At 44.3% G+C, this 24,095-nt stretch overlaps 2 protein-coding genes across 2 annotated transcripts in view; one reads left to right on the forward strand and one right to left on the reverse strand.

The window, feature by feature from the left end:
- foxp4 (forkhead box P4) overlaps nucleotides 1-24,095 on the reverse strand; it is a 390,233-nt gene that overhangs the window by 342,616 nt on the left and 23,522 nt on the right. The window lies entirely within an intron of this gene.
- dyrk3 (dual specificity tyrosine phosphorylation regulated kinase 3) lies at nucleotides 1,245-10,858 on the forward strand. The gene is made up of 6 exons (XM_084038540.1): nucleotides 1,245-2,099; nucleotides 3,886-3,995; nucleotides 8,208-8,413; nucleotides 8,556-8,859; nucleotides 8,989-9,405; nucleotides 9,492-10,858. The coding sequence occupies exons 1-6, from the start codon at nucleotides 2,057-2,059 to the stop codon at nucleotides 10,221-10,223; spliced, it is 1,812 nt and encodes a 603-aa protein (XP_083894666.1). The 5' UTR covers nucleotides 1,245-2,056; the 3' UTR covers nucleotides 10,224-10,858.

Consider the following 24,095-nt stretch of genomic DNA (forward strand, 5'->3'; position numbering starts at 1 on the left):
CCCTACTCTCGCTATACATCATCTTCTCAGAATAATCAGCATAGCCAAGTTGGCCTTAAGGGCTGCCCAAGGGCCACCTAAAACTGTGTCAGTATGCTTATTTATGGCAGCAAATATAGACAGACCCCTCTTCTCACCTCTGAGAAAGAGCTAAGATTAGTACCACCCTCTGCCCAGCATGTATCACTGTCTGAATTTAGCCTGTTCCCCTTCTCATGCCTGCCCAGTCTCACTCCGTCTATCCTCTGCCCTGCCCCTAACTATATCCAGCCCTGTATAGATCTCCATACCTTCTCCAGTTTCAGTCCATGGTTCAGTTTTCCTGGCCGGGTAAAGTGAATGCCCAACAACGCTGTGTGGGCCTGAGGAAAGGTCTTCTTAGCCCTTGGTTTTGCTTGTGGTTAGTTTAATTATCAGTTAATCTGTTCATTATTTGTCAATATGTTGTTCTATAGAAGGGGGTGCATTACAATCCTCAAAAGGCCAGGCTGACATCTTACAATTGCAGGTTGCGTTTGACCAACATTGCAACTAATACAACTAAGAAAACTACTTTGGCCCTTACATCTCAAACATGCATCTGTAAAATAACTGGTATTTGCACATGTGCATTTATATAAATGGTACCATTTTGTAAAGGGTTTATTAGTTGGATCAAAGGGCTTCATTTCAGTGGTTACTGCTTTACAGAACAGAAAATAAGCCATTAATAAGAGCAACTATTTAGAATTAATGTTTGTTTTGTTTTCTTCATCAGGAAGACGCAAATGCATTGTTTGACCTCTGATCTTTTGAAAAAGGGTTGCAGAGCTTGGACTAGAAATAATAAATGAAATTGTTACACTCAGCCCTGCATTCTTGGATTACTGTTGTTATATCCCTCTTATAGGGATTTTATGAACATATTTTATGAACATTATAACTGCAGACTGAACGCTAATTTCCATGCATTCGTGGTTTCTAAAGTATATTTGATTTGCACAAGCATTTATGAATGCTTCATCAACATGCATATGTGATCATTTATTCCCCTTTATGAATGACTTGACTTGAATGAGTCAGTAGCAAGAAAATCTATTGCTTGAGCACATTCACATTCACTCCTCTGCAGAGCTCCGGGTGGACGCTGGGGGGCGCCCTTCTGCTTGCTGTTTGGATGGTCGCTAAGCACCGCCCTGCTCCCTCCCTCCGCTCGCCTGCTGACTCCGGGCTCACCGAAGACGCCCTTAGCAACAACACAGCTGCGTCGAATAAGATACTCCGACCACAGGGGAAGACGGATTAAACGCTGCCGCTTTATCGCAACGAGTACAGGTAACGCTTTTCTATCACGGCGATGCCCCGCTTGTTCCTGCGGTTAACATGGGGGCTCGACTGCAGCTAGCGAGCTAGCCTGTTTTGGCTAGCCGTCCCCCCGAAGGAAGACGAGCGAAGCGGCCCCAAGCTGTCCCGAAGGAAGACCATATCGTGGGGGGTTCACCGAGTGGTAGCACTGCAGCTCGCTAACTACAAAGTCAGCTAACCGGGAATAACACGGGAATGGTGCTCTGGACCGACTCACTGTACCGACAGAGAAAGGCGAGGGGCACACGGGTCAGACCACCAAGCTGTAATATTTGGACTCAAACTATTTTTAACAGAGGGAGCGGCTCTCGAGCGGACGACCGTTTTTGTGACCGTGTGAGCTAGCTGGCTAGCTAGCCGAAGGAAACGACCCCCACCGCCTGCTCGGCTTTTTCAAACGGCAGCAGAGGCTAATGTTAGCCGAGAGCAGCACGCTGAGTACACGACTCTGTGGTTTTAAATAATAACAAGGATACACTACAGTCAAAGCCAAGGAGAACGCTCGCTAACCCAAAGGAGTTAGTTAGTTCAAAAGAAAGCACAACTCAAGCGGCTCTTGGACTTAAAAGCAAACACCACCAAATCCACGGCGAAGCCATACATGCCGTTAGTCAAGTTTGCTACGTGACTCTAGTTTGAATCTTTCGTTTACCACGTTTTTATTTTTATTTTTCTTCACTTCGGATGCTGGCATCACATATTAATTGCAATCATGATGATAATAAGCAGAAAACCAGAGGGCCCAATAGCAACAGGTAACCAAACAAACAAAGTGTCGCAGTCTTTGTCAGTACCTTGTTTTTTGTTTGCTGAATGTTGTCGACATATTTGCTCTCGTTTAATGCAGATTCAGCGTTAAACTGGGGGGGGGGGGGGGGGTGCCAACATGGCGTGGTATTCGTTTCGACCTCAAGCAACTCTTGTTCACATTTACAGTATACAGTGCATAAAATGCTTTCCTCGACTGTTTAAATGCCACTTCGTGTCAGTCTGTGGGTAGAGAGCGGTCAGGTGTAGCTGCAGCCTGTATTTCATAAGGCGCGGGTTGTAAACATGTTTTGTTTTATTTTGCAACTCTATATCGATCACGAGTCTCTGTATTGGAAGACAACCACGGAGGAGTTGCGTGGTGTCTGTGTGCGTGTGTGTAAGGGCACTGAACTTTGTCATTTCGTGACATTGCTCAGAAGCTGATTGTGTACATTGGAGGGGTTGTCTGCAAAGAGACACCGTACTCACGTTTTATGACACACGATCTGCTGTACGCCTGTTTGCTCAAACCTCGTTCGCCAGTCTTTGCTTTGTATAGGTGAATTTTCACAGGAGAGCTGAACGTCAGCTGGACATAGTAGGCTTGAAGTTTGGGTCATATTGGACCCCTCCCCCCCCTAAAAAAAGCTTGCATCAGATGCTTTGCAAAAACCTCTGAGCACGCATAGAGTAATAATTAGTTAGTCGAGTTGACAGAGGGCTAATAGAGCCTGTTCTTGTTTGTGTGCGTGTGTATGTATTTGGCTCTGGTTTCCTGTGTTGTGCAGGTATAATGTACCTGTATCCAGGCAGCAGGTCTAATCTGTCCCGGAGCTGGTCTGTTGACGAGCTAACACGAGGGACATTGGCTCTGACGCACCTGCACATGGTTTCAACACTCTCGAGGGCTAGCCAGAGAGAACAGCCAACACAATAGCCCTGTAAATTGCTTATGCTAACAGGCTGCTCAGCCTTATTTCAAGGCATCAAAGATTAATACTTCGATTGCAATGGCAACTTGTGGGCTAAATGAGCGTTGACATGAACAGCCGGCTGATGGAGGTTTGTCATTTGAGAAACTGGCTTCCTCCTACTGTCCCAAATGCTCCCGTCATCCATCTACCCTGTGTCATCTCACATTAGGTGTTTGGCTCGATGCCACAGAGGTGAGCACGTACACACCGCTCTGTTGAAAGACAAGCACTTGCATCCTTCCATATGGGCTCTATTTCTGAGCACACCTGGTGTGTGCACTACACAACTTGGCCTGAATGGACAGATGGGCAGACGGAAAGATGCTGTCGTCACAGAGGCATCTGTTACCACCATTAGGCCAATAATACCACTTGCAGCGCTAGCGATCTGGGACCCTAAGCCCTATCTAAGCTGGTCAGGTCGGAGCTCTAGCCTTGGACACAATGCGTTGGACACAATGGATGTATCTGCTAATAATGGCCTTTTCACAGTAAATGTGGGTTAGGATGTTGTGGCAGACAATGTGCGTCCCCGCAGGTCTACAGAGACCAGTGGTATGGGGCTGTCCTGTTGAGGTTACTGCTCAGGATTTGTTGAGCCATACCAAATAATTTATTTTAGTCTCAAGGTGGTCACTGGACCTGGTAGGTTGGTTGATGAACTAATCAATGGGACTTTGCCTGGTTTATCTGTGGAGATAGCATTGCTTCTGTAGACGTTCCCTCTGAACGTCATCCTCAGCCTTTATCCCTGAGTGCATCTGTGTTACAGATTTGACGATCACACTGATTTGTTTGTTCTTCTCTCTTCCTTCAGCACGCCATGCTGATGGTTTGTACGACTCGTACATGAGGACAGACCACATCCTTAAAGACGAAGCGGATACCAACAGTCCTCCTGGGCTGCCCCCCATGCCCAAACACACAGTAAGTAGACGCACACATACGCACACATACGCACAAAGCCGACAATCCCTATTTCCTGTGACGTAGCATGCCGGGTCTCCAGACATCCTGTTCCACAGAGAGATGTTCCCCACTCAGCCCTGTTCCCATTCATCATGTATACACTTCTCCTTGTTCCCTCAATCTTGATTCACAGGCTTATCTCTTGTCTTATCTTTATCTCCAACCTGTGTGATTCCTGTGTAATATAATGTGAACACGTGAGTAATATTGATTGACTTCCTGAGGGGATACAACACTCTGTTACAAAGGGCAATTCTCAGTTTCTGTGTCAGATTAGCTGAAGTCAAGTAGCCATTTTGTGTCTCTAGCTAAAGTAAATGCAGACCTCCAATAGCAGTTACCAGCCTTGTGAACAGTTTAAATGTGCACACTGCACAACGATGCATTTCACAGTTCACAGGATGCTAATTTACCGAAGCACAGTATATTATTATATGTCTGCTCTGACAAATTACTCGCCAGAGGATGAGATCTCACACAATTTTGACCTGCAGACAATTAAGTCGGGCATATTTTGTTGTGGGATACTTTCATTGATTAGATTTTATTGGTTAGATTATTATTATTAATTCAGTTAATTCTAAGGAGCATTTTGATGATAGCTAAGTATCGTTTTTTTATTTTACTTTTTTTTTAGTTATATCCTTTGGAGTGATTTGGACACGATAAGCATATTTAAAACAATGGTTTTCCATTAATTAAGACTTAAAATGTCCTAGGGGGATACCTTTCTGTTATGTTTGCCTTTTGAAAAGCCTCTCAGAAAATGCACACACATAGACAATGATGCTCCACCACGTCCCACACAATCTGAGGGAAAAAAAGACTAGTTTGATATATTGTTTAGATTTATTGGGCTTGAAAATGTGACCCACAAACAAATCACCAATCAACATTCTCCCCCATTCCTCCCCTGCTTCTATCTCATATCATCCATGCGTCCGTGTTGCTTGCACGGAGGTTAGGCCTAGTTTGTTATGCTAGCCTTCTTTTCCTTTGTATTTTCTGTCACGCTCACAGACATAATGTCCTCTGTTGAATGTGACTGACCCCAGTTCAGTGTGTTTTGCAGCGAGTGCTCAGAGTATCCACATGCTCAATTAAAGTAATAAACTGATGTCACACTCGTTCTTTGTTAGAGGAAGGGACAAGCTTATAACTTATAAATTGTAGTAGGTATGTAGCTCCCTGTCTTAATACAACATTAATAAGACATCAGTTTTGTTATGTCTGTTATTCAATTTAAGTGTCTCTGAGTACCTAAGAAAGCGCTATATAAGTCACATGAATTATTCTTATTATTTATATATATCTGAATGACCGTGATTTGCAGAAGTGTGTGCTTGAGAGAAGGCGAAAAGCATACTTAAGTGTTTCTCTGACAGCAATCAGATTAGCTCTTCTCCATCTGTTGCACACTACAGATTTGCGCACAGAGTACTCGTCAACCTCAGTATTACTTGACGGTAAAGAATATTCACCCTTAAACAATGTTTTTCATTTTCATCACTGGTCTCTCTGCAAAATGTTTTTTTTTCTAAAGTCGCCCCCTGCCTGGTCAATCAATAATCCATCACAGTGAGTGCTCCATATGTAGAAAACTTTGATTTTTTTTAAGGCCTGCATTTGTGTCTGGGTGAGGGGGCTCAATCGATAACATTCACTGTGTTTGTAGTAACGCTTTGGGGAGAACAGCTGCATGGGGTCCTAGGCCAGCAGTATGGCTGTTGTAATAAGTTAAGGCTATATGGTTACATGTATGGAAACTCATCTTGCATTCCACCTCTATTTTGGACTTCAACATACAACACAAACACACTCCGAGCTCAGTCCTCTCTCAGTGGAATGTGTCAACACCTACTTTCAATGTATGTTTCCTTGTTGTGTTGTCTTTATCAGCTGACATGGTTTCAGCTATAGACCTGCTCAGCTGCGTGTGTTCAAGCCGAGGCCAGAAGCTCCACAGGGCAGCATAGCAATCTAATGGGAGTAATGCAAACATTCGGTCCAAAATCTCCTGGCCTTCAGTTGGGTGAAACCCCACTGCTATTAAAATAAGGACTGTTCATGTGAAAGAGAGGCAGCTAGACAGACCCAGTAAATATGGCTCTGTGTGTCTGTATATAGGAAGGCCACGCTGAGTTTATGTCCGCATGTCTTATTAACAGCCACACAGTTTCTACAGTTTAAGAGTATAATCTAACTTTAATGACTGTCATTTCCCCCGAGCTCCATAATCTTGTGGATGGTTCTTTCCGCTGGTAAAAGAGAGAAGAGAGGGAGAGACGGAGTGAGGAGGAATGAATTCCTGGGGTTACTGAAACAAAGTTGTTTACTTGCAGGCGAGAGGAGTACTCGAAAGCTTTCCTTTTCCTCTCTGTTTCAGGAAGCAAAGGTGGATTTGTCAGTTTAAAGTTGGCTTACAAATATATTCAAAAGAGAATACAAAATTTCCAGATGCAAATATAACTCCTTTCGCTCAATTGGAACATATTTGCTTTCCTTTTGTACACAATCCAAATATTCAAATCATTTTATAGAAATTAAAAGTGAGACTTTATTGCAATGCTGTACCAAATATTGCTTTTACCTTTTACCCAATTGCTAACAGCTAGCAAACAAACAAATAGGCAGGCATGTGTGTCACTTTGCACAAGTTATTGTTGGGGAGGACCTGTTCCTGATCCTTCTGAATTTCCTGCCACATAGGATCTTAATCCAGTTGTTCAGGTTCACCTGCTGCTTGCTGCATCACTACTAATGGCCCATTGTCAGCTACTCCGATGTTAGATGTTGATTTTTAGGCATGTATCAAACAAAACCTGAGCCAGATTTGCTAACTAATACAAAATACTTGTTTTTCTGTCACCACACTTCTTTGCTTGCCAAACAAGCAAGAACAATTCTTTAACGTTGTCTTTTATATATTTAATATTGATATGATTGAGGCCAACAAAGAAATCTAGAAATATTTTGTCCATGACTATGCACACGCTTCAGGTAGCCCCTGTTGTGCACTAGACTGAAGTGGAGGGGTCTTCTCTTCACTCTACAATATATCCATGCAACACAATACACTACATGTCTTCTACACAATGTGTACATTCTGTTCATATACTGAATATGCTACAGTGAAGTGTTTCTAATAGGGCTGCAGCTATCGATTCTTTTTGTAATCGATTAATTTAGCATTTTATGGATCGATTAATCGAGGAATCGGATAAAAACAAATTGCGTTTTTAAACAACCAAAACAAATAATGCATAACGAAAATGATGTGGCTGTAAAATGATCAAGCATTTCTAAAAAAAATAAACAGAGGTATTCATTCCAACTCTAAAATTTGGCTCCAAAACTAAGCCCATTTATTAAGTGCCAGTGAGAATTTAACAACAATACAGTTAAATCAACTTGGATAAAACATGGATAACATTTAATTTACGTTTTGTTTTGCCAGCAATGGCCCTTTCCTCTCCCTACCCTAAATATGTGTGTATATAGTGTACTTCTTCTGTGCCATTTATGTATTTAGCTTTCTCTATCACTACAGTAACTGTTTGACCATTCTTTTCTCTGCTTTGAACTCCTCCGTCCGTTTGGGCAAACACAACAACTCACAGCCAAGCGTAAATCAGGCTTTCCGATTGGCTGTAAAAGCTGCTACGGGAGCCAATACGAGCGTCCGATGCATAAACGTGACTCTATACGTCACTCGCAAGATTGATGAGAAGTGATCGATATACATAAACAAAACGGATAAATGCGCCACGGAGACGAGGAGACATCTAGTCACACATTTTACAACTTTACGCATTCGTTTTGTTGTCAGAAATAAATCGCTCACATGGGCAAGCAGGGTACCGTTGTTTAGCCCCGATACTCTCTGTCGTTTACGGACATTCTGAGTCTGACTTTCCGCCATCGCGCCAACTAAATTCAGAATGAATGACCGTGTATGACGCGCTGGTGTGCTTCCTGAACAACGGTCCGTGTGGAACAATCAGATCCCTGCACATAGGCGCGTCATAGGAATTTAACGAGGCTTCGAGGCAGATGTTTTGCCTCGAGGAATTTTCATAATCGAGTTAATCGAGTAACTCGATGAATCGTTGCAGCCCTAGTTTCTAATAGCCTTCTTATTGTCCATTGTCTCTCTTGTCCCTTTGATAGGTTGTCAGTAACAAGGCGGTGATGAGGGAACAGGTAACTGTGCGAGGTGGCCAGCTTAAGGTCAAGTACATGTATGAGGACTCCACCAACAATCGAAAGATCAGCGCCATAACCACAGCAACCACCCAGAACAGTGGGACCACAGGTCAGACGCCCAGTAAACCTACCACGGTCTCCAGCCTGTCTAAGGAGCACAGTGTTGACAGGTGAGCAACAAACACACACGAAGACATCTAAATCGCTTTAAAACATCTTTCAAAGCATGTTCCATGATCCAGAAACAGATTTCCAAGAAGGAGGAACACCACCTCAGTCGTTCAACTCGTTTGTCATGCTTGTTTTCCACAGCACTGAATCTAGTAAGGGCTCCAGTGAATCATCCGGGCCTCATGGAGTTGGGAGTGGAGGGAATAGTGCAAAGCTGTGTGGCCCTCTCACTCCTGACCAGGCTCTGAGACTGTACCGGTCTCAACTGACCACCCTAGAGCAGACGGAGATCCACTCCTACCCAGACATCTACTTCGTGGGACCCAATGCCAAGAAGAGGCCTGCCGTCGCTGGAGGCAACAACAACTGTGGCTACGATGATGAGCAGGGTGGATACATTCACGTCGCCCATGACCACCTGGCTTACCGCTACGAGTTCCTCAAGGTCAGACATACATATGACATTGTGAAGTGTTTGTAGGCTATCACAACCACAGCTGTCATTAAAACTCAGTGTCTCTCCATGATGTTTAGCTAACCCAGTTTCTATCTCTCTCTCTTTTGCCCTCTTTAGATCATTGGTAAAGGCAGCTTTGGCCAGGTGGCTAAGGTGTATGATCACAAACTGCAGCAGCATCTCGCTCTGAAAATGGTGCGCAACGAGAAGCGTTTCCACCGGCAGGCACAGGAGGAGATCCGAATCCTGGAGCACCTGCGCAAGCAGGATCGCAATGGCACAATGAATGTTGTGCACATGCTTGAAAATTTCACCTTCCGCAACCACATTTGCATGACCTTTGAGCTGCTGAGCATGAACTTGTATGAGCTTATCAAACGCAACAAGTTCCAGGGCTTCAGCCTGCCACTGGTCAGGAAGTTTGCACACTCCATTTTGCAGTGCCTGGAGGCCCTGAGTAGGCACAGAATCATTCACTGTGACCTCAAGCCAGAGAACATCCTGCTCAAACAGCAGGGACGCAGCGGCATCAAGGTAAGACACCCGGCACATTCATGAGTGGCATGTGAAGACCTACGGCAAGTTTTCTACATTGATTCTTCCTCTCTTGTCTCTGCCAGGTGATTGACTTTGGCTCCAGCTGTTTTGAACATCAACGTGTTTACACCTATATCCAGTCTCGTTTCTATCGAGCTCCAGAGGTGATCCTTGGTTCACGCTACGGCCTTCCTATAGATATGTGGAGCTTCGGCTGCATACTGGCTGAGCTGCTGACTGGCTACCCCCTGTTTCCTGGTGAGGATGAGGGTGACCAGCTGGCCTGTGTCATGGAGCTGCTCGGCATGCCTCCGCAGAAGGTCCTGGAGCAGGCCAAAAGGGCAAAGAACTTCATCAACTCCAAGGGCCACCCTCGCTACTGCGGAGCCAACACCTTGCCCACAGGGGCCACTGTGCTGACAGGGTCTCGCTCTCGCCGCGGCAAGATGAGAGGTCCCCCAGGTAGCAAGGAGTGGAGTGCTGCGCTCAAGGGCTGCGAGGACCCCACCTTTACTGACTTCATAAAGAAGTGTCTGGACTGGGACCCCTCGTCTCGTCTCACCCCTAGCCAGGCCCTCAGACACCCCTGGCTGTATCGGCGCCTACCCAAGCCTCTGCCTGGGACCGAGAAGAGCCAAGGGGCCACGGTGAAACGGCTCCCTGAACACCACAGCACCTCCTTCCCCTCTATCCTGGCCAAAGGGGGGCCTACCATAGGCACCACGGCTGTGAACAACAAACTGAGGAGCAACATGATGGGAGATTCAGGGGAGGCCATTCCTCTTCGCACAGTCCTACCCAAACTTGTCTCTTAGAGAGAGGAGGGCCTGTAATAGCCTCTCTTCTTCCACTTCTTCCTCCGCTGCACTCCTCAGGAGGAGTCAGAGGAGAGGTGAAAGTGGACACTAGGTTTTGAAACTTGTTTGGTTGTTCTTTTATTTGTTTTCTACTGAGAGGTGTTGACACTCCAGTCCTGGTTTTAATATTAGCTGAATAGAGAGAAAGAGAGAGACAATAAAAAAAAACACTCTTAAAAAGTTTTTATACGGAGGATTTCCTTGAGCGGCTGTGGAATTTGTGTATACAGCCGTTATGAGGGTTGATTTAGATGCTTTTTAAAACTTCCTCGTACGAGTGGACAGCTTCATAACTGAGCAAATGTTATTAACCTGCGTGTGTTCTCACGTGAGTTGTGTGTTTTAGTAAAACACACTGAAGCACATCTGCACTGTCACTTGCCTCACTTCACACTCTTTCTTAACACTCAGGACGCCTCCTTTCTTGGGAAGTGTTTATATGAGTGAAACTTGAAAAGGGCTACAGAGATTACTCTTATCACATTAGAGTTGGCAAGCAAAGAATTGATCAGCCAACATGATTCATAAAAAAAAAAGAAGAAGAAATAATTTGGGCCCTTCACACACTGAAACAGGTCTCCCTCATATATATATATATAAAAAACAGACATGCCCTTACACAGGTAATGAGGGATTGGCATTATGTAGTGGAGAATCAAGAAAACATTTTTTAGCAATAAGTCTTCACTTCGTTGTCTTTTGTAATGATGCTCTTTTTCTACCTTTCCCGATCCCTGGTGCTTGCATGTCGGCTCAATATGTGACGTTGGTATGAGTGTGTGCTTTAGCTTTGTGGTGCTACTGTGGGAGACATACTGAGAGGGCGTTGGACAACCCATTGTTGGCAGTTATGCATTAATCCTAATGGAACAATAGTGCAAGAGGTGAGATAGATCATGGGATAAAATGAAGAGCGGTATGTTTAATATGAGCCAAGATGCTTTTTTTTTTTTTTTTTTCTCAGAGGGAGGTGTAAAAGAGTTGACGGGACGGGTCAGAGACAAAGGAGGGTTTTTATGGTACTGAAGAAGTGTTTCTCAGGGAGACATACTTGATACATCCCTTAATCTTATATTAACTGTGTTCCACTTACAGTCCCGACTATGGATGAACATGCATGTAGTTCTGTCCACCGAGAGTGAGAGACTGCGATTATGAGTGCGTCTGCGAGGAGGGTCTGCATGCTCCACAATCTGACCTAGATTCTCTCTCCTCCCCCAACCAACCCTTTCTCTCTCGTCCTCTCTCACTCTCTTCTCATGTAGGGCAGGGAACCTCTTAAACTCACACGTATATAGTGAATGATGGTGCTGGCCAAAATGCACATACACAGACACACACGCGTCAGGTGCACGTTGTATGGACCACACCGCTCAAAGAGTTTTCTCTCGTCCCTCGTTTCCTAAGTGAATCTGTCAGGGATTTCTATTCTGTCTCTGTTCTTTTTCTTTTTTTTTTTTTTTATAGAGGTGATTTCTATTTGCTATTCAGTCCACAACATCAGAGGATGTAAAATGCAACAGCGGAAAAAGAGAAAGCAGTATAATGTCATATTGTACCTAGTCGTGTGCGTTAGTAGGAGGGTGTTTGGTGTTCCAGCATGAAATCACAACCTGTTATCAGACTGAGTGACTATGAGAAGAGAAACTGTACAGTAACCAAAATGAAGTTGTGATAGTTTCTTTTTCTAAAGAAAATAAAAAATATTATTAACTGAAATTTTTCTGCTCTGGAGTGATTTCTGGTTTGAGATGCAAGCATTTTTTGATATAGATAATACTGCCTATGTTGGATAAATTTGTGTATGTATGTGTCCACAGAGAGCCGGATAATGTGCTCCGTTCTGAGGAAAGCTTGTTTTTCAGAGGAGATTTACAGAGATGTTGAGACAATAGATGAAGAGAAAACATGCTCGTATGTCACCTAACCTGAAGCTGACGTAACCAGCGGTTACAGTGTTGTTTTTGCTATGTGACACCTGGGGCCTCTATTATGAAACAAAAGTGTCTCCAGATGGCTCCTGGTTCAGTTGGTACATTGAATCACCATAAAGTGAGTTGGATTTCAGTCTGTGATTAGGTTACAGATTCAGTGAACACTGGGACACTGATGAGTCAGTGGCCTGTGACACAACTTAGAGGCCGCGTGTGATCCTGACGCTAACGTGTTATAATGCACCGCCATGGAAGTCCCGAAGAACACTAAACAAACTGAACGCAGCATGTGACGTATGTGTGAAGATTCCCGGTCAAAGCGCTCGTAGAAGATATAATAATTTGCGTCTGATGGGAGGTGTCACAGCTGCGGCTGATGGAGTTAATGATCGGTTCAGTGAGTTGATTAAAAAAGACACGTGGAAGGATTTGTCGAGTGTGTAACAACGTCCCTTCAGTTCAGGGGCTCGCCCTTGACATTTTCGGACACATTGAGAGAGCTGCTGATCTATTGTGACAATTCTGGCATTTGTTGACTCCCTGTGCAGCTCACTAACTCTTTAACGAGGGACGTGGGGACCAAGTTAGGAGGATAATAGTCTAAAACAGCTCCTTTTTGAGCCACATTTAGGAAGGGGTCAGATCAATCTGCTCTAGCCATATTTATCTTTTATATTTAGATGATTATTTTGGTATGTATCTGTGAAACCCTTCTTCTCCATAATGCACCTCTGCTACGCTCCTTCCCCCCACAACACCTGACCAGCTGATGTCCCGTCTGTACAGGGAACGCCACCAGAAAGTCTCCTGTGAAGAAAGGAGAGAGATTGATGACGACTATCTGCTGAAAACAATGACTGCAGACTGATCATTACCTGTAACGCTGATGATTCATGGGTTTGTTTACACTCGCAGGCCTGTGCCCCGAGGGAAGACAAAGTCAGGTACTCAAGCAGGAGGAGGAACCGGTTGAGCAACATCACACTGACTGCAGAGGACGGGAGCGAGGCGGTGCTTGGTGAGTGGGCGGTTGCGTATGTGGAAGGGGAATTTGGCCCAGGTGTTTTAATGCCAGCTGATCTGGAAAGGATGAGGGATGCACGCGGTAAGGTGACGTGGGTATCATTATTTGTCATCGGCCTGGGCGTGACTCTCTCTTTCCATCAACAGCGACGCGTCAGCGTTTAATCAAGCGATTATGAGATTAGGTAGAACAAACAAACAAGAAGGCAACGTATGAGAGGGAAACAGAGATGATCCCGTTTGGTTGAGCTTAATGGACTTAATTCTTTCCTTTTCATTTATATATTCACGACCTTTGAAACTAACGACATCACAGTAAGCTTTTTAAAGTCTAAACAACGCTCTGTCTTCCTCCCTCCTCTTTCTATTGATGTAAAAGCAGATTACATAAATCCCATTAGACACCAATCCAGTCACCTACTGGCCATATGGCCTGACGCTCCTACGTCCCTACATCCCTACATCCTCTTGGCCCATTGACTTCTATTCTTTAAAATTAGATGGCGTATTACTCCTCGTCTCTCCTCTCCCCTCTCCTCCTTTATATCAGAAAAAGTCTAAGCCTTCAGACCGTCTGGAGCCACAGCAGGGTTTCTGGTGGTGAGCGACGACGAAGAGGGGCAGAGTGGTGACAGCTCTCTGATTACCACCAAGGGTTGAGAAATCTTGACCTGCTTCTTGCTCCAGGTTTCTCCTCAAAGTGTGAACATCTCTTAGTTCTTGTTGATGTTGTAGATATCTGAGGTCAGATCAGTTATATGTTGTACCTGCAGTCAGCTCTTGTGAAGACATGTCGCTTGAGATGAATCATAACCTAAAAAAATCTGTAAGTAATATTGTTGGGTGGTGTAAATAATAGTATAAAATTAGAATCATTATAATAATGATGATAATAATAATAATAAACGGCTCTACACTTGAAGTGCCCTGAGTTGGTGCTATATCAATGAAATTGAATTTAATTAAAAGGAATGTGAACAGGATCAAGCAAGGTAAACAAGAACATATGTCTTTTGTAATTTAGGCGACCTTACCCCTTAATTTCACATTTTTACCTGTTTACTGAAACTACTGACTGTGACATTTTGGTAGTTTGGGAGCATGACAAGATTGAAAGTGGCCAGAATTAGAAATTTTCCAAAAACAACCACAAATCTGGTTGATCCCCCCCCTCCTTTTTAAAAACAATCTTAACAGCCTCTTCAAGTTCTCTGCCATCGTGCAAGTTTCTTTTCTGCACTATTGTCACTCAAATGGCTTTAAATATGCCACGGTGTCATTTTCTTCCATCGTAAAGGCTTCAAGAATGTCAGAAATATGCTAACTTGAACTTTGTACTTCTTGTACCGACTCAACCTGTATGTGACAGAATGCTCTGTTCTCAGTGCTGTATGTGAAACACAGCCCCGAGGGCTGGCAGCGCTTATACCATGTTTTGTTGTGTTCACGTGTTCTAAAATATTCTTTATGTGGTTTGTTTGATGGCTCTGTCGTGATCCAACAGGGTAACTAGTCTGAGACCTAAACTTTGACCAGAACGGTGACTCAACACGCTCCCCCGCAGGTTACCCTGTACTTCACGCCTCCATTTACACCAGCCTTTTATTCTTTTTGGCTTGATATCGGAATGGACAATGCAATCTCTCTTGCGCACACACACACACACACACACACACACACACACACACACACACACACACACACACACACACACACACACGGTGAACTATAAACACACACAGTCCTGGGTCATGGAGTGCAGACACACTCCAGAGCTATGTGTGTCGTCTGGCTTCGGTCCACTGGGACAGCTGAGGTACGAACCAGGCCGATGGAAGCAACAGGAGAATGCCACATTAGCCCCCCCAGCCCCCACATACACACCCCCTGTTGCACCAACACACACAGAAAGAGAGACAACGCATGTCCCCACATGCACAAAAGCAGACTCCAGCCTACCGTTCCTTGCCTCATATATGCACAATGACACACTCGCAGCTGAGCGCACACTAGTCACACACACACACACACACACACACACACACACACACACACACACACACACACACACACACACACACACACACGAGCACAAATGCAAAGCTGAGCACATGTCCACACAGGCTGAACAGATGCAGATGGTTTGGAGAGGTGGGGTTGCTCTCCGGCAACATTTGCCCACCGAACCCACCAATCTACATTCCACACAGACTGCAGGGTAGAGGAGCTGTGCAGTTGTGCTGCTGCTGCTGCTGCTGCTGCTGTGGGATTTGCTTGTGTGCAAAAGGCATTTTTGTTTGGGACCTTTAACTTTAACTGGTTGAAACCTCAGCTGCCTGTCGGTTACAGTTACCGTATTCGCCCGCCTGCATATGCAGCCCCCATATTTAGGTTTTCAGTTTTCCCATCTTGTTTACATGACCCGGCTGGGTCACAGTTGGGACTGGAAATAGAAGATGACTCATTCCCGTGTCTACAGAGATGAGTCCGACTGTCTGTCTCTTTCTCCATATGTGTGTGTGTGTTTATGTATGCATATGTATGCGTGTGTTATTATGTCTTCCCAGCTCTCTTATAGCCTCAAGGTAGCAGGTCTGCATAGCAACACTCTAGGAAGGAGATACAAAGGGGACCAAAGCGATCGTTTCATGATATCTGTAAACCCACCAACTCGAAAAGGTTATTTCCCACGTCTGCTCTTCTTCCACTGTACAAAACAAAGGGGCAGATGAATACATTTATCATAAACAGGCAGTTCATGAGTCATGATTGCCTCATAAAAAACATGACTATAACTGCATTTTTGCACATATTAATATCCTACTATACTGTACAAAAACAAATTTGTTTTTTACTTTTTGAGCCATAAAGAGAGACATCCGTCACAGCTCTATTTACATCCTCACACTGTTCACTATTTTCCATCTATCATCAATTTATTTGTTTCAGTAACATGTCAAATATGATTTAAAGAGTAAAGAGTCAAATGAAAACATGTTATGAAACAGATTAAATAAGTGCATACAAATGACAGTATTGGGCAAGATGTGAATCAAGAGTCACACATGCAATTTAATAATTATGGGACTCTAACTGCCGTCTGTGTCTCCATGCCAGTGCTCCTGTAGAGGAGATGGAGTGCATGTCCTTATATGTACCCATTACCACTGGAAGCCATAAACAGCTGCTTCACCCAGCAGTGCCCGACTACTGTGATTCATAAAACACAGTTTCCTGTACGATGCCGTCGCCTCTTTCCTCCACATGTTGTTTCCCTCTCTGGTGCGTTCGCTCTCACACCACCAGAGACGTTCTGGTGAGCCGTGTACCTCCACTGTAACATATCACGTGATGCTGCATGTAGTCGTCTTCTAGATGTACAGAATGAGAATAGGTTATCTGCGGTGACGCTGCAGGCTCCTATTGTCCGGTTAGGGACCTACAGTCTGGATGCTGTTGACACAATCTTTCTGTTGCTGGGTAAATGGGATATTTATGGTTAGTTTCAGGTTTCACGGAGAAGACGGGAGGACAACCTTTAGAGGGAAACCTTTGGAGTTTGGGAGACAGTCCACTACTTGGGCGAACCTTGTCTCTCGTTGCTAAGATACCTTTAGTTCACCTCTTTGTCGTCCGGACTCGAGTCAACGCTGACGTTCAGGGTAGACCAAATTAATTCAATCAGGGAATTTGTAAACTAGGGGAACTGCAGGTTTAAAGCAAAAAAAAAAAAAAAAAAAAAGCAAAAAGAACATGCAAATGTCAAGCATTCGCCTGCGCCTCTGAATTTCTGGCTGTGTGTGTATGTAAACAACACAAACTCATGACTGTGTCGATAAACACAGACTCATCAGTTTCTGCCACATGCTTCATCTTGATTGTAGTTTCACAGAAACTGTTTTCCGAGTACAAGATCCAATAAAGTCAGGGTAAAGACAACGACTTCTGTGAAACGGCCATTTTGTGCAAATATTTGCCGCTGAGAACAACATGTTTAGTGTGCTCCAGTCAAGTGATCTGTACTTTGAATGCTCCCATAAGAGCCAGTGCTTCTCCAGCTGTGGGTATTTGGTAAGTCAATTTAATGCTGATTACAGTAAATGTCATTTGAAGATGACTCGCTGCATTATTTTTGGGACAAAAGCTCCATTGAACGTACCCCAAAGATATTGAACAACACGTTATATGGCAATGTTTGCAGGATAGGACCAGACACCAGTAGTGTATATTTATGTATGTGTGTGTGTTGTCCTCATTCTCTCCAATGTCCTCTTTCTCTCATCTCGCCCTCTCTCTACTGTGTAGCAGCTGCTGGCTAAGTTGTTGTCCTAAGAGCTTTTTTCCATGGCAGTGTGGAGAGCCGGTTTCCGCCTGCTTCTGACAGGAAACGCGTTGAGCTGCCGAGGGGAGGAGAGGAAGGTTTCCTTAAGGAGACACATCATTGCATTGTAGTTCCTACTTTTCCTTCCTCCTCCTTCCTGTCTCTCTTTCCGTCTGGCACTCACACCTCAAAGACATACTCGAAGGGAGACGGAGGAAATGTTTTAACACAGCCCATCAGCTGGGCATCAATAATTCAGTCATCCTGCACTGCGTTAATGTTTATGTTTCACTGGTGGCTGAACACAGAACCGCTGTGCTATATTAAGACCAGAGCCCAGTGTTGAGAGGAGAACTGGCTGCTTCGTAAAACATCACAGAATTAATGAGTTACTAATTAATTAACGTTACAGATGGAAAAATTTTGGAATTCGCTGGAAGAATAATGGATACACAATGGCTTTTTGGGGTGTTTTTGCTTACAGGCCTCCAGTGATTGTTTTTATCCAACGATAATATTTGGGGCATTTCTGTCTTTAGTACAACTGAACACAGACAGGAAATGGGGAGAGAGAGGGGACGGCATGCATGGGCCATGGGTCGTGTTCGAACCTTCTAAGGCCCGAGTAGTTTCACAATTTGGGAAAAAACAGAAGTAGTCACAGCAATGTTAGATGAAATAATGGATACCTCTCTTACATTTGTCCTTTCAACACAAAGCTACAGCTAGCAGTACAAAGGCTGAAAATAACACTTTATCTTTGTTTGTTTAATCCCTATAAATATAAAAATGACAACTTTACTTATGTGCCAGACTATTCTTTGCTAAGAACAGTAAATTAATAGTTTCCACTTGTTGCCAGAAAGCAAATAAGCTAATTTCCCAAAATGTCGACCTTACACCTCATCCTATCAACTGATGTCAAGAATGAACAACTTTAAGAAACAACCATGTCAACAAAATGTGCATATATACTTCTTAAAACATTATTAGTTATGTAATTAATGTCATCTGAAGAAAAAATACTGAATAGGCTGCAATTGGTTGCATTTTAGCTCAGGGCTCCATGACTTCTTTTAACATTAACACTTGGATCAATTATATAAAGTAATTAAAAAAGAAAATGTAACCTTTATTCATAAGTAATCTCATTGAGACCCAGGGACTCGTTTGAAAGAATAGAATAACCCACCTATGAAATATGAGTACATAATACCTTTGTGGTCTACAGTTTGACCTATGGTGTTCCCCATGGCTCAGTTCTCGTCCCCCTTCTATTTTCTGCTCTTTGCCTGGTTATTCAAAACCACGATGTCCTCTAACATTTTGATGCTGAAGACACTCAGTATGCCAGTAAAATCCTCAGATTTAAGAAGCCTAGCAAATCTCACAACTTAATAAATCTGAAGTTATTCTGTTTGCACCCCCAAATTATACCCGATTTCATGGTGCTAATCTTGGCAGTCTGTCAAATCATATTAAGCAGGTTGCTAAGACTCTATTAAATGCAAACCTTGGTTTTGATGATCTAGTCAAAAATGTTTCTTTCATCTTAAGATAATTTCTAAAATTAAGTCATTTCTAAACATTGCTTACCTAGGATACATGCTTTTATCTCTCCTCATCTTGATTATTGTGAAGCCCGGTATCAGCTAGGGCATGATCACATCACTCCTCTCCATTCACGGGCTCCCCCTTGGTTTGTGAAAACATTTTGAAAGTTTTGATTTACATTTTTGTTAATTATTAACAAAAGTGCTACATAAATAAAGATTATTAATAATAGTAATTTAAGGACCCCAGCTCCCACAGAGGGGCGTGTTGACTGGTAAGTGTCTGACCTGTTAAGGTCAGAGTCCAGACTTGGCTTAGACACAAACACACATTCACACAGATGACACAAAACAAAACAGTGTTAGGTCTGCCAGAGTGAACAGTGGGGGGGCATCCTCTATGTTCTCTGAGTGCATTAAGTCCCAGGTTCAAGAGTTCAAGGCTTAATGTTACTAATCTAGTCAGTTGAGACATGCACACTGGAAATGTGAGGCAGGCAGTGCAGTGTTATGCATATACTGTACAGGCAGTATAGTCCGAGGGTGCATGTCTAGTTTTGTCGCAAATGTGAAAATGGCATGAGTTCATGTCTTCAGGATAAACAGGTGTGGGTGTGCTGCATATCCACGTGGACATTCTGTATGTGTATGTCAGGAGTAGGAAAACTATTGGCGTGACAGGACATGATATTGGCTGAGGGGAATATATGTTTGAGGAGTTAGCTCCAGGAATGGAAATCCACACCACTGAGGCATGGTGCTCTGTGGGTCATACAACCGTACAAGGACATAGTAGAGGCAGAGGACCATCATACCAGCTCTGCACATGCACACACATCTATGTGGGTGTGTGCGTCTGTGGCAAGGGGGTGGGAGCGACAGGGTGGTAGTGCCAGCTGGGCAGCTTAAAAATAGTGCAAAGTGGAGCATTGCGACTGCACAGGACTCTAGGAACACATGACCGCCAGTCCCATAGTAATTCACAGCGGATTTCTCTGAGCTTTGTGACGACTGACGAGACAAGAGGGGACGATGATTAAACTGAGTTATCTCAAAGGGCCCTATCTGAGTCGTCTGTTCTTAATCGTGGCCGACTGCTGGAGACAAAGTGGGTGCGCTATTAGGGTCAATATGTCAGGTAGGGCTGTGTTACAGGTGGCTGCGGGGGCCAGTAAACCGAGGAGCACGGCGTCTTTGGTGGAGTGGGCCGAGCAGACATGCAGGGGCAGTGGGGCAGTAGGCTCAATGCAGGAGGTGAAACGTGATGGGGATCAGACTGGCAGGATTAAAGAGCACTGGACTGACCTCTGCCAGTGCACAGAACAGAGGGAAGGGATGAAGAACGGAGGGGGAGGATGCAGGGAACAGCTGCTCATTAAAGAAGCACACTTTGCCCTACTCCACCCAGAATACATACACACTCCTGCAGATATATTAATACATGTGCACACATAGGCACATACAAAGAAATGTGCTGGTTTGCACACACACACACACACACACACACACACACACACACACACACACACACACACACACACACACACACACACACACACACACACACACACACACACAATATAAACTAAGGGAGTCATTTAAATTGGAGGATAATCTCATGCACAAAGTGGCTCTTTCACCTCATGTAATCTCCGTTTGGACTAAGATGGATTATTGGATTACAAGGGCCTCCCGATGGGAGGGAGACAGACAGGGAGACAAAAAAGAAAGAAAGATGAAGTTTGGAGAATATAGGAATAATCAATGTACAGCATGGATAGTCATTTATGTTTGTATATAGTTCTAGATTTTCCTCATCACTTTGTGACTTCTGCTGTGCAAACTTTATTATTATTGTTGTCTTTCTTGCTCCAAGTTGGGACCAGAAAATTGATTCAGCCAACATTAGTTGATTTATCTTTGGTTCTGTCCACAGGCGACAAAATCTACTGATGAGTATTTATAAAGCTTACAAATTAAAATGTTCCATTTTTTAAATTTGATTAAAAAACAAAGGAAAACAAATCAACCGGTCAAGTTGACTGGTTGAGTAGGGGGCGAGATGTGTTGCAATTGAGACACTCCATTTAACAGACAGACGCTGGAAGTTGTCTTGAACTGAATACATGGACATAAACCTCCAGTGTGACTTATATGTCAATCTGTCAAGGACAAACCGAGCAGCCCCCGACTGGGCTTATTTGTTTGTGTCAGGCCAGCTGCTTGATTCTAGAGCCCAAGAGTGTGAGCGTGACTCTGTATCTTCTCTGTGGCCTGGAGTGAATCTCTGAGAGAAAAAGCAACGTGACATTGTTGTGTCTGTGAGGAAGTCAGCACTGTGCCAAAGCAGCAATCACTTCAGAGACACTCTCTGTGCGGGAGAAATGGAGCATCTTGCTGCCCCACGTCACTGGTTCAGCCGAATCAGATCTGTGTGTGTGTGTGTGCGTGTGTGTGTGTGTGTGTGCGCAAATGTGGGAAAGAAACCATAGACAGAGGGAGACGACATATGGGAGTGAGAGAGAGAAGCGTGGGTGAATGTGTACAGTATGTATGTGGTTGTTTGTTAGCGGGGTGGACATGAAATTAGGGCATTCTTCACAGCTGAGTAGGGCAGAAGATGAGCTGGCAACAGAAGTAGGCTAAATAATCATCCCCTATCATCAAACAGTCTCTTGTTTATTGCAGGCCGGAGGGGGATCAGGAATGTCCATGTGACTAAAACGTGAGTGCATAGCTCACACATAAGCTAGCAAGTTGTTGTCCCACTAACCTCCAAAGAAAGGGACAATGAACTTGTAGCAGGTCACTCTTCACGCTTCTAGTCTCTCTACCCAATTTTTTAATTAAATGTTCAATGTTGTTGTTTTGAACCACTTTCCCCTCTATGTCTTTGTTGCTCTTTTACGCAGCCCAAACTTTCCTTTTCCTTGGTTACACAGCAGGCTGTTTGTAAAGGCCGGCGCATGTGAACACCGAGGGCCCTCGTGCCTCTGCAGGGACCTGTGTTGTTCAGGCTCTGTTCATAGATGAAAGGGGGATTCCAGTGGTGGTCACATGCTGCCTGCGGGGCTATAGAGGACGCTGTCCATTTCATGGATGACAAGCCATACACGGTTTCCTTTGTGTAGATGCATGTGCATCTATGGAATTGTGCAGCTCTTCTGTTAAAGGCAACCTCTGTACGGATGTGTGCCCTTTCTATGTATCGGGTTTAGGCAGGTATTTGTGTGTGAGAGAGAGAGAGAGAGAAAAGAAAAACTAATGCTTGTTCTTGGTGCTCAAGACCTTTAAGTGGAATGCATCAGAATAAAGAACCACTATTTAAGGTCTACTTAAATATATATGAGCCATATAAATAAATTAGAATCAGCAGAGTCCTGCAGCAAACCCACGCACACAAAAAAACACATTCATCTCTTGCAGGCCGTGCGTGGTTCACCTCCAGAGGGCTGTGCTGCGGAGCTGAGATTGAAAAGTGACTTTGCACGCTCTATATCGTTCCGCTGATAAGGTCTGTGATGCATCGGAGGAATTTTTCAGGATCGTGCGAAAACTAAAAAAAAAAGGAAGAGTAAGGGAGGAGAAAGGAAGAAACGTGGATCCCTTTCCAACGCAACCAGAACAGGGAAACCACCTCTCCCCTGTCCTCAGAGAGTCGGGTCAGGCATCACTGAGGTGGACGGGGCCCGGAGCGAATCACGACACGAATAGACCGACAAGTAAACAGGCTGACAGACAGACTGACTGACAGACGGACAACTTTTCTAGTTCTCGTTCCTGCACTCTCTTTTAAGGCTCGGTTAAGACTGGCCACGTGTTAACAAATGTATGGCAGTGGTGGACGGAGACAAAGGGTTAAAATGAGATCATGTGTCAATGTGGGTTCTTGGTGCTCTACATAGCAATTACAGGGAGATGGAGAGACAAAGAGAAAGAAGTGAGTGAGAGATCATACAAGGGGATAATGAGGGCGTGTGTTTGTGTCTGCATGGATTAGAGGGGTGAGCAGGTTCAACAGGTCCCATGTTGGGAGGCTTGCGAGTGTTCAGGTGCTAGAATCCTATATTGGAGCCAGCGCTGACCATGGGTCTATATCAAGAGCCGGCTAGGGTTTCAGCCCCAGGCGGCGATGGAGGATTATTCTGACAAAGACGGGTTCTGGCCAGCCTGAAATAACTGATCCAAAGTTGCTCTGACTTTCGCACACTAATGAAGAACAGAGCGAGGAGAGGCGAAGGGAGATGCACCTCCTGCCCCTGAGATTCCCTTCCTGTCAGGAAGTTAAAAGAAGTGCTGTGAAACATTAGAGTGTGTCAGGGGAGCATTCTGGGAAGCAGGGGAGAAAAAGGAAAATGTCAGGACGCCAGATTCTACAGCTCCGTGCACAGGCCTCACATTCCTGATCCTTGTACAGCAAAGGCGAACTTTGGGACGCTAATGCATTACCCTTCAGTTATGGACATAAATCTTATATGTAAAAGGTGATGCAAGCATTCTGGTCTCTGATAACGAGTCAAGAGAATAATGGTTGGGGCCGCGACGCTTTCCCAGGGGAGAACAGTGTAATGAACAAGCTGTCCTTAGTGTCTGGGGAGCAGCTATAAGTGAACCTGCGGCTATGCAAACCGTTACTCGTGGCTTGTGTTAATTCATCAGCAGTCACACTGTGTGTGTGTGTGTGTGTGTGTGTGTGTGCGTGTGTGTGTGTGTGTGTGTGTGTGTGTGTGTGCACGTGTGCACGTGTGTTCTATGTACTTGTACATAGGTACTTTAAAAGGTGTACTCTGTGGGATCCTGTGTCATGAGGACATGTGATGTGCTTCTCTTACGGAGAATAATAACAGTGTAATGTATCCATGTGGAGACACAAAAGTTTAGAGTCTTATATAATATCCTCATGTTACATTGTCTCATCAAATACACTGTAAATCCATTTATTATCATTGAGGTAACCCTTAAACCACTAACTGAAAGAATGGGGATAACCTGTACAGGT

This window comes from Eutrigla gurnardus, assembly GCF_963514095.1.
Source record: "Eutrigla gurnardus genome assembly, chromosome: 2".
Classification (NCBI taxonomy): domain Eukaryota; kingdom Metazoa; phylum Chordata; class Actinopteri; order Perciformes; family Triglidae; genus Eutrigla; species Eutrigla gurnardus.

What these genes read in the sequence shown, in the direction of transcription:
- dyrk3 (XM_084038540.1), top strand. Translation starts at nt 2,057, where the DNA reads ATGATGATAATAAGCAGAAAACCAGAGGGCCCAATAGCAACAG. An exon ending in AGAGGGCCCAATAGCAACAG is followed by an intron (nt 2,100 to 3,885) that starts GTAACCAAACAA and finishes CTCTTCCTTCAG; the next exon opens with CACGCCATGCTGATGGTTTG. An exon ending in CCCCCATGCCCAAACACACA is followed by an intron (nt 3,996 to 8,207) that starts GTAAGTAGACGC and finishes TCCCTTTGATAG; the next exon opens with GTTGTCAGTAACAAGGCGGT.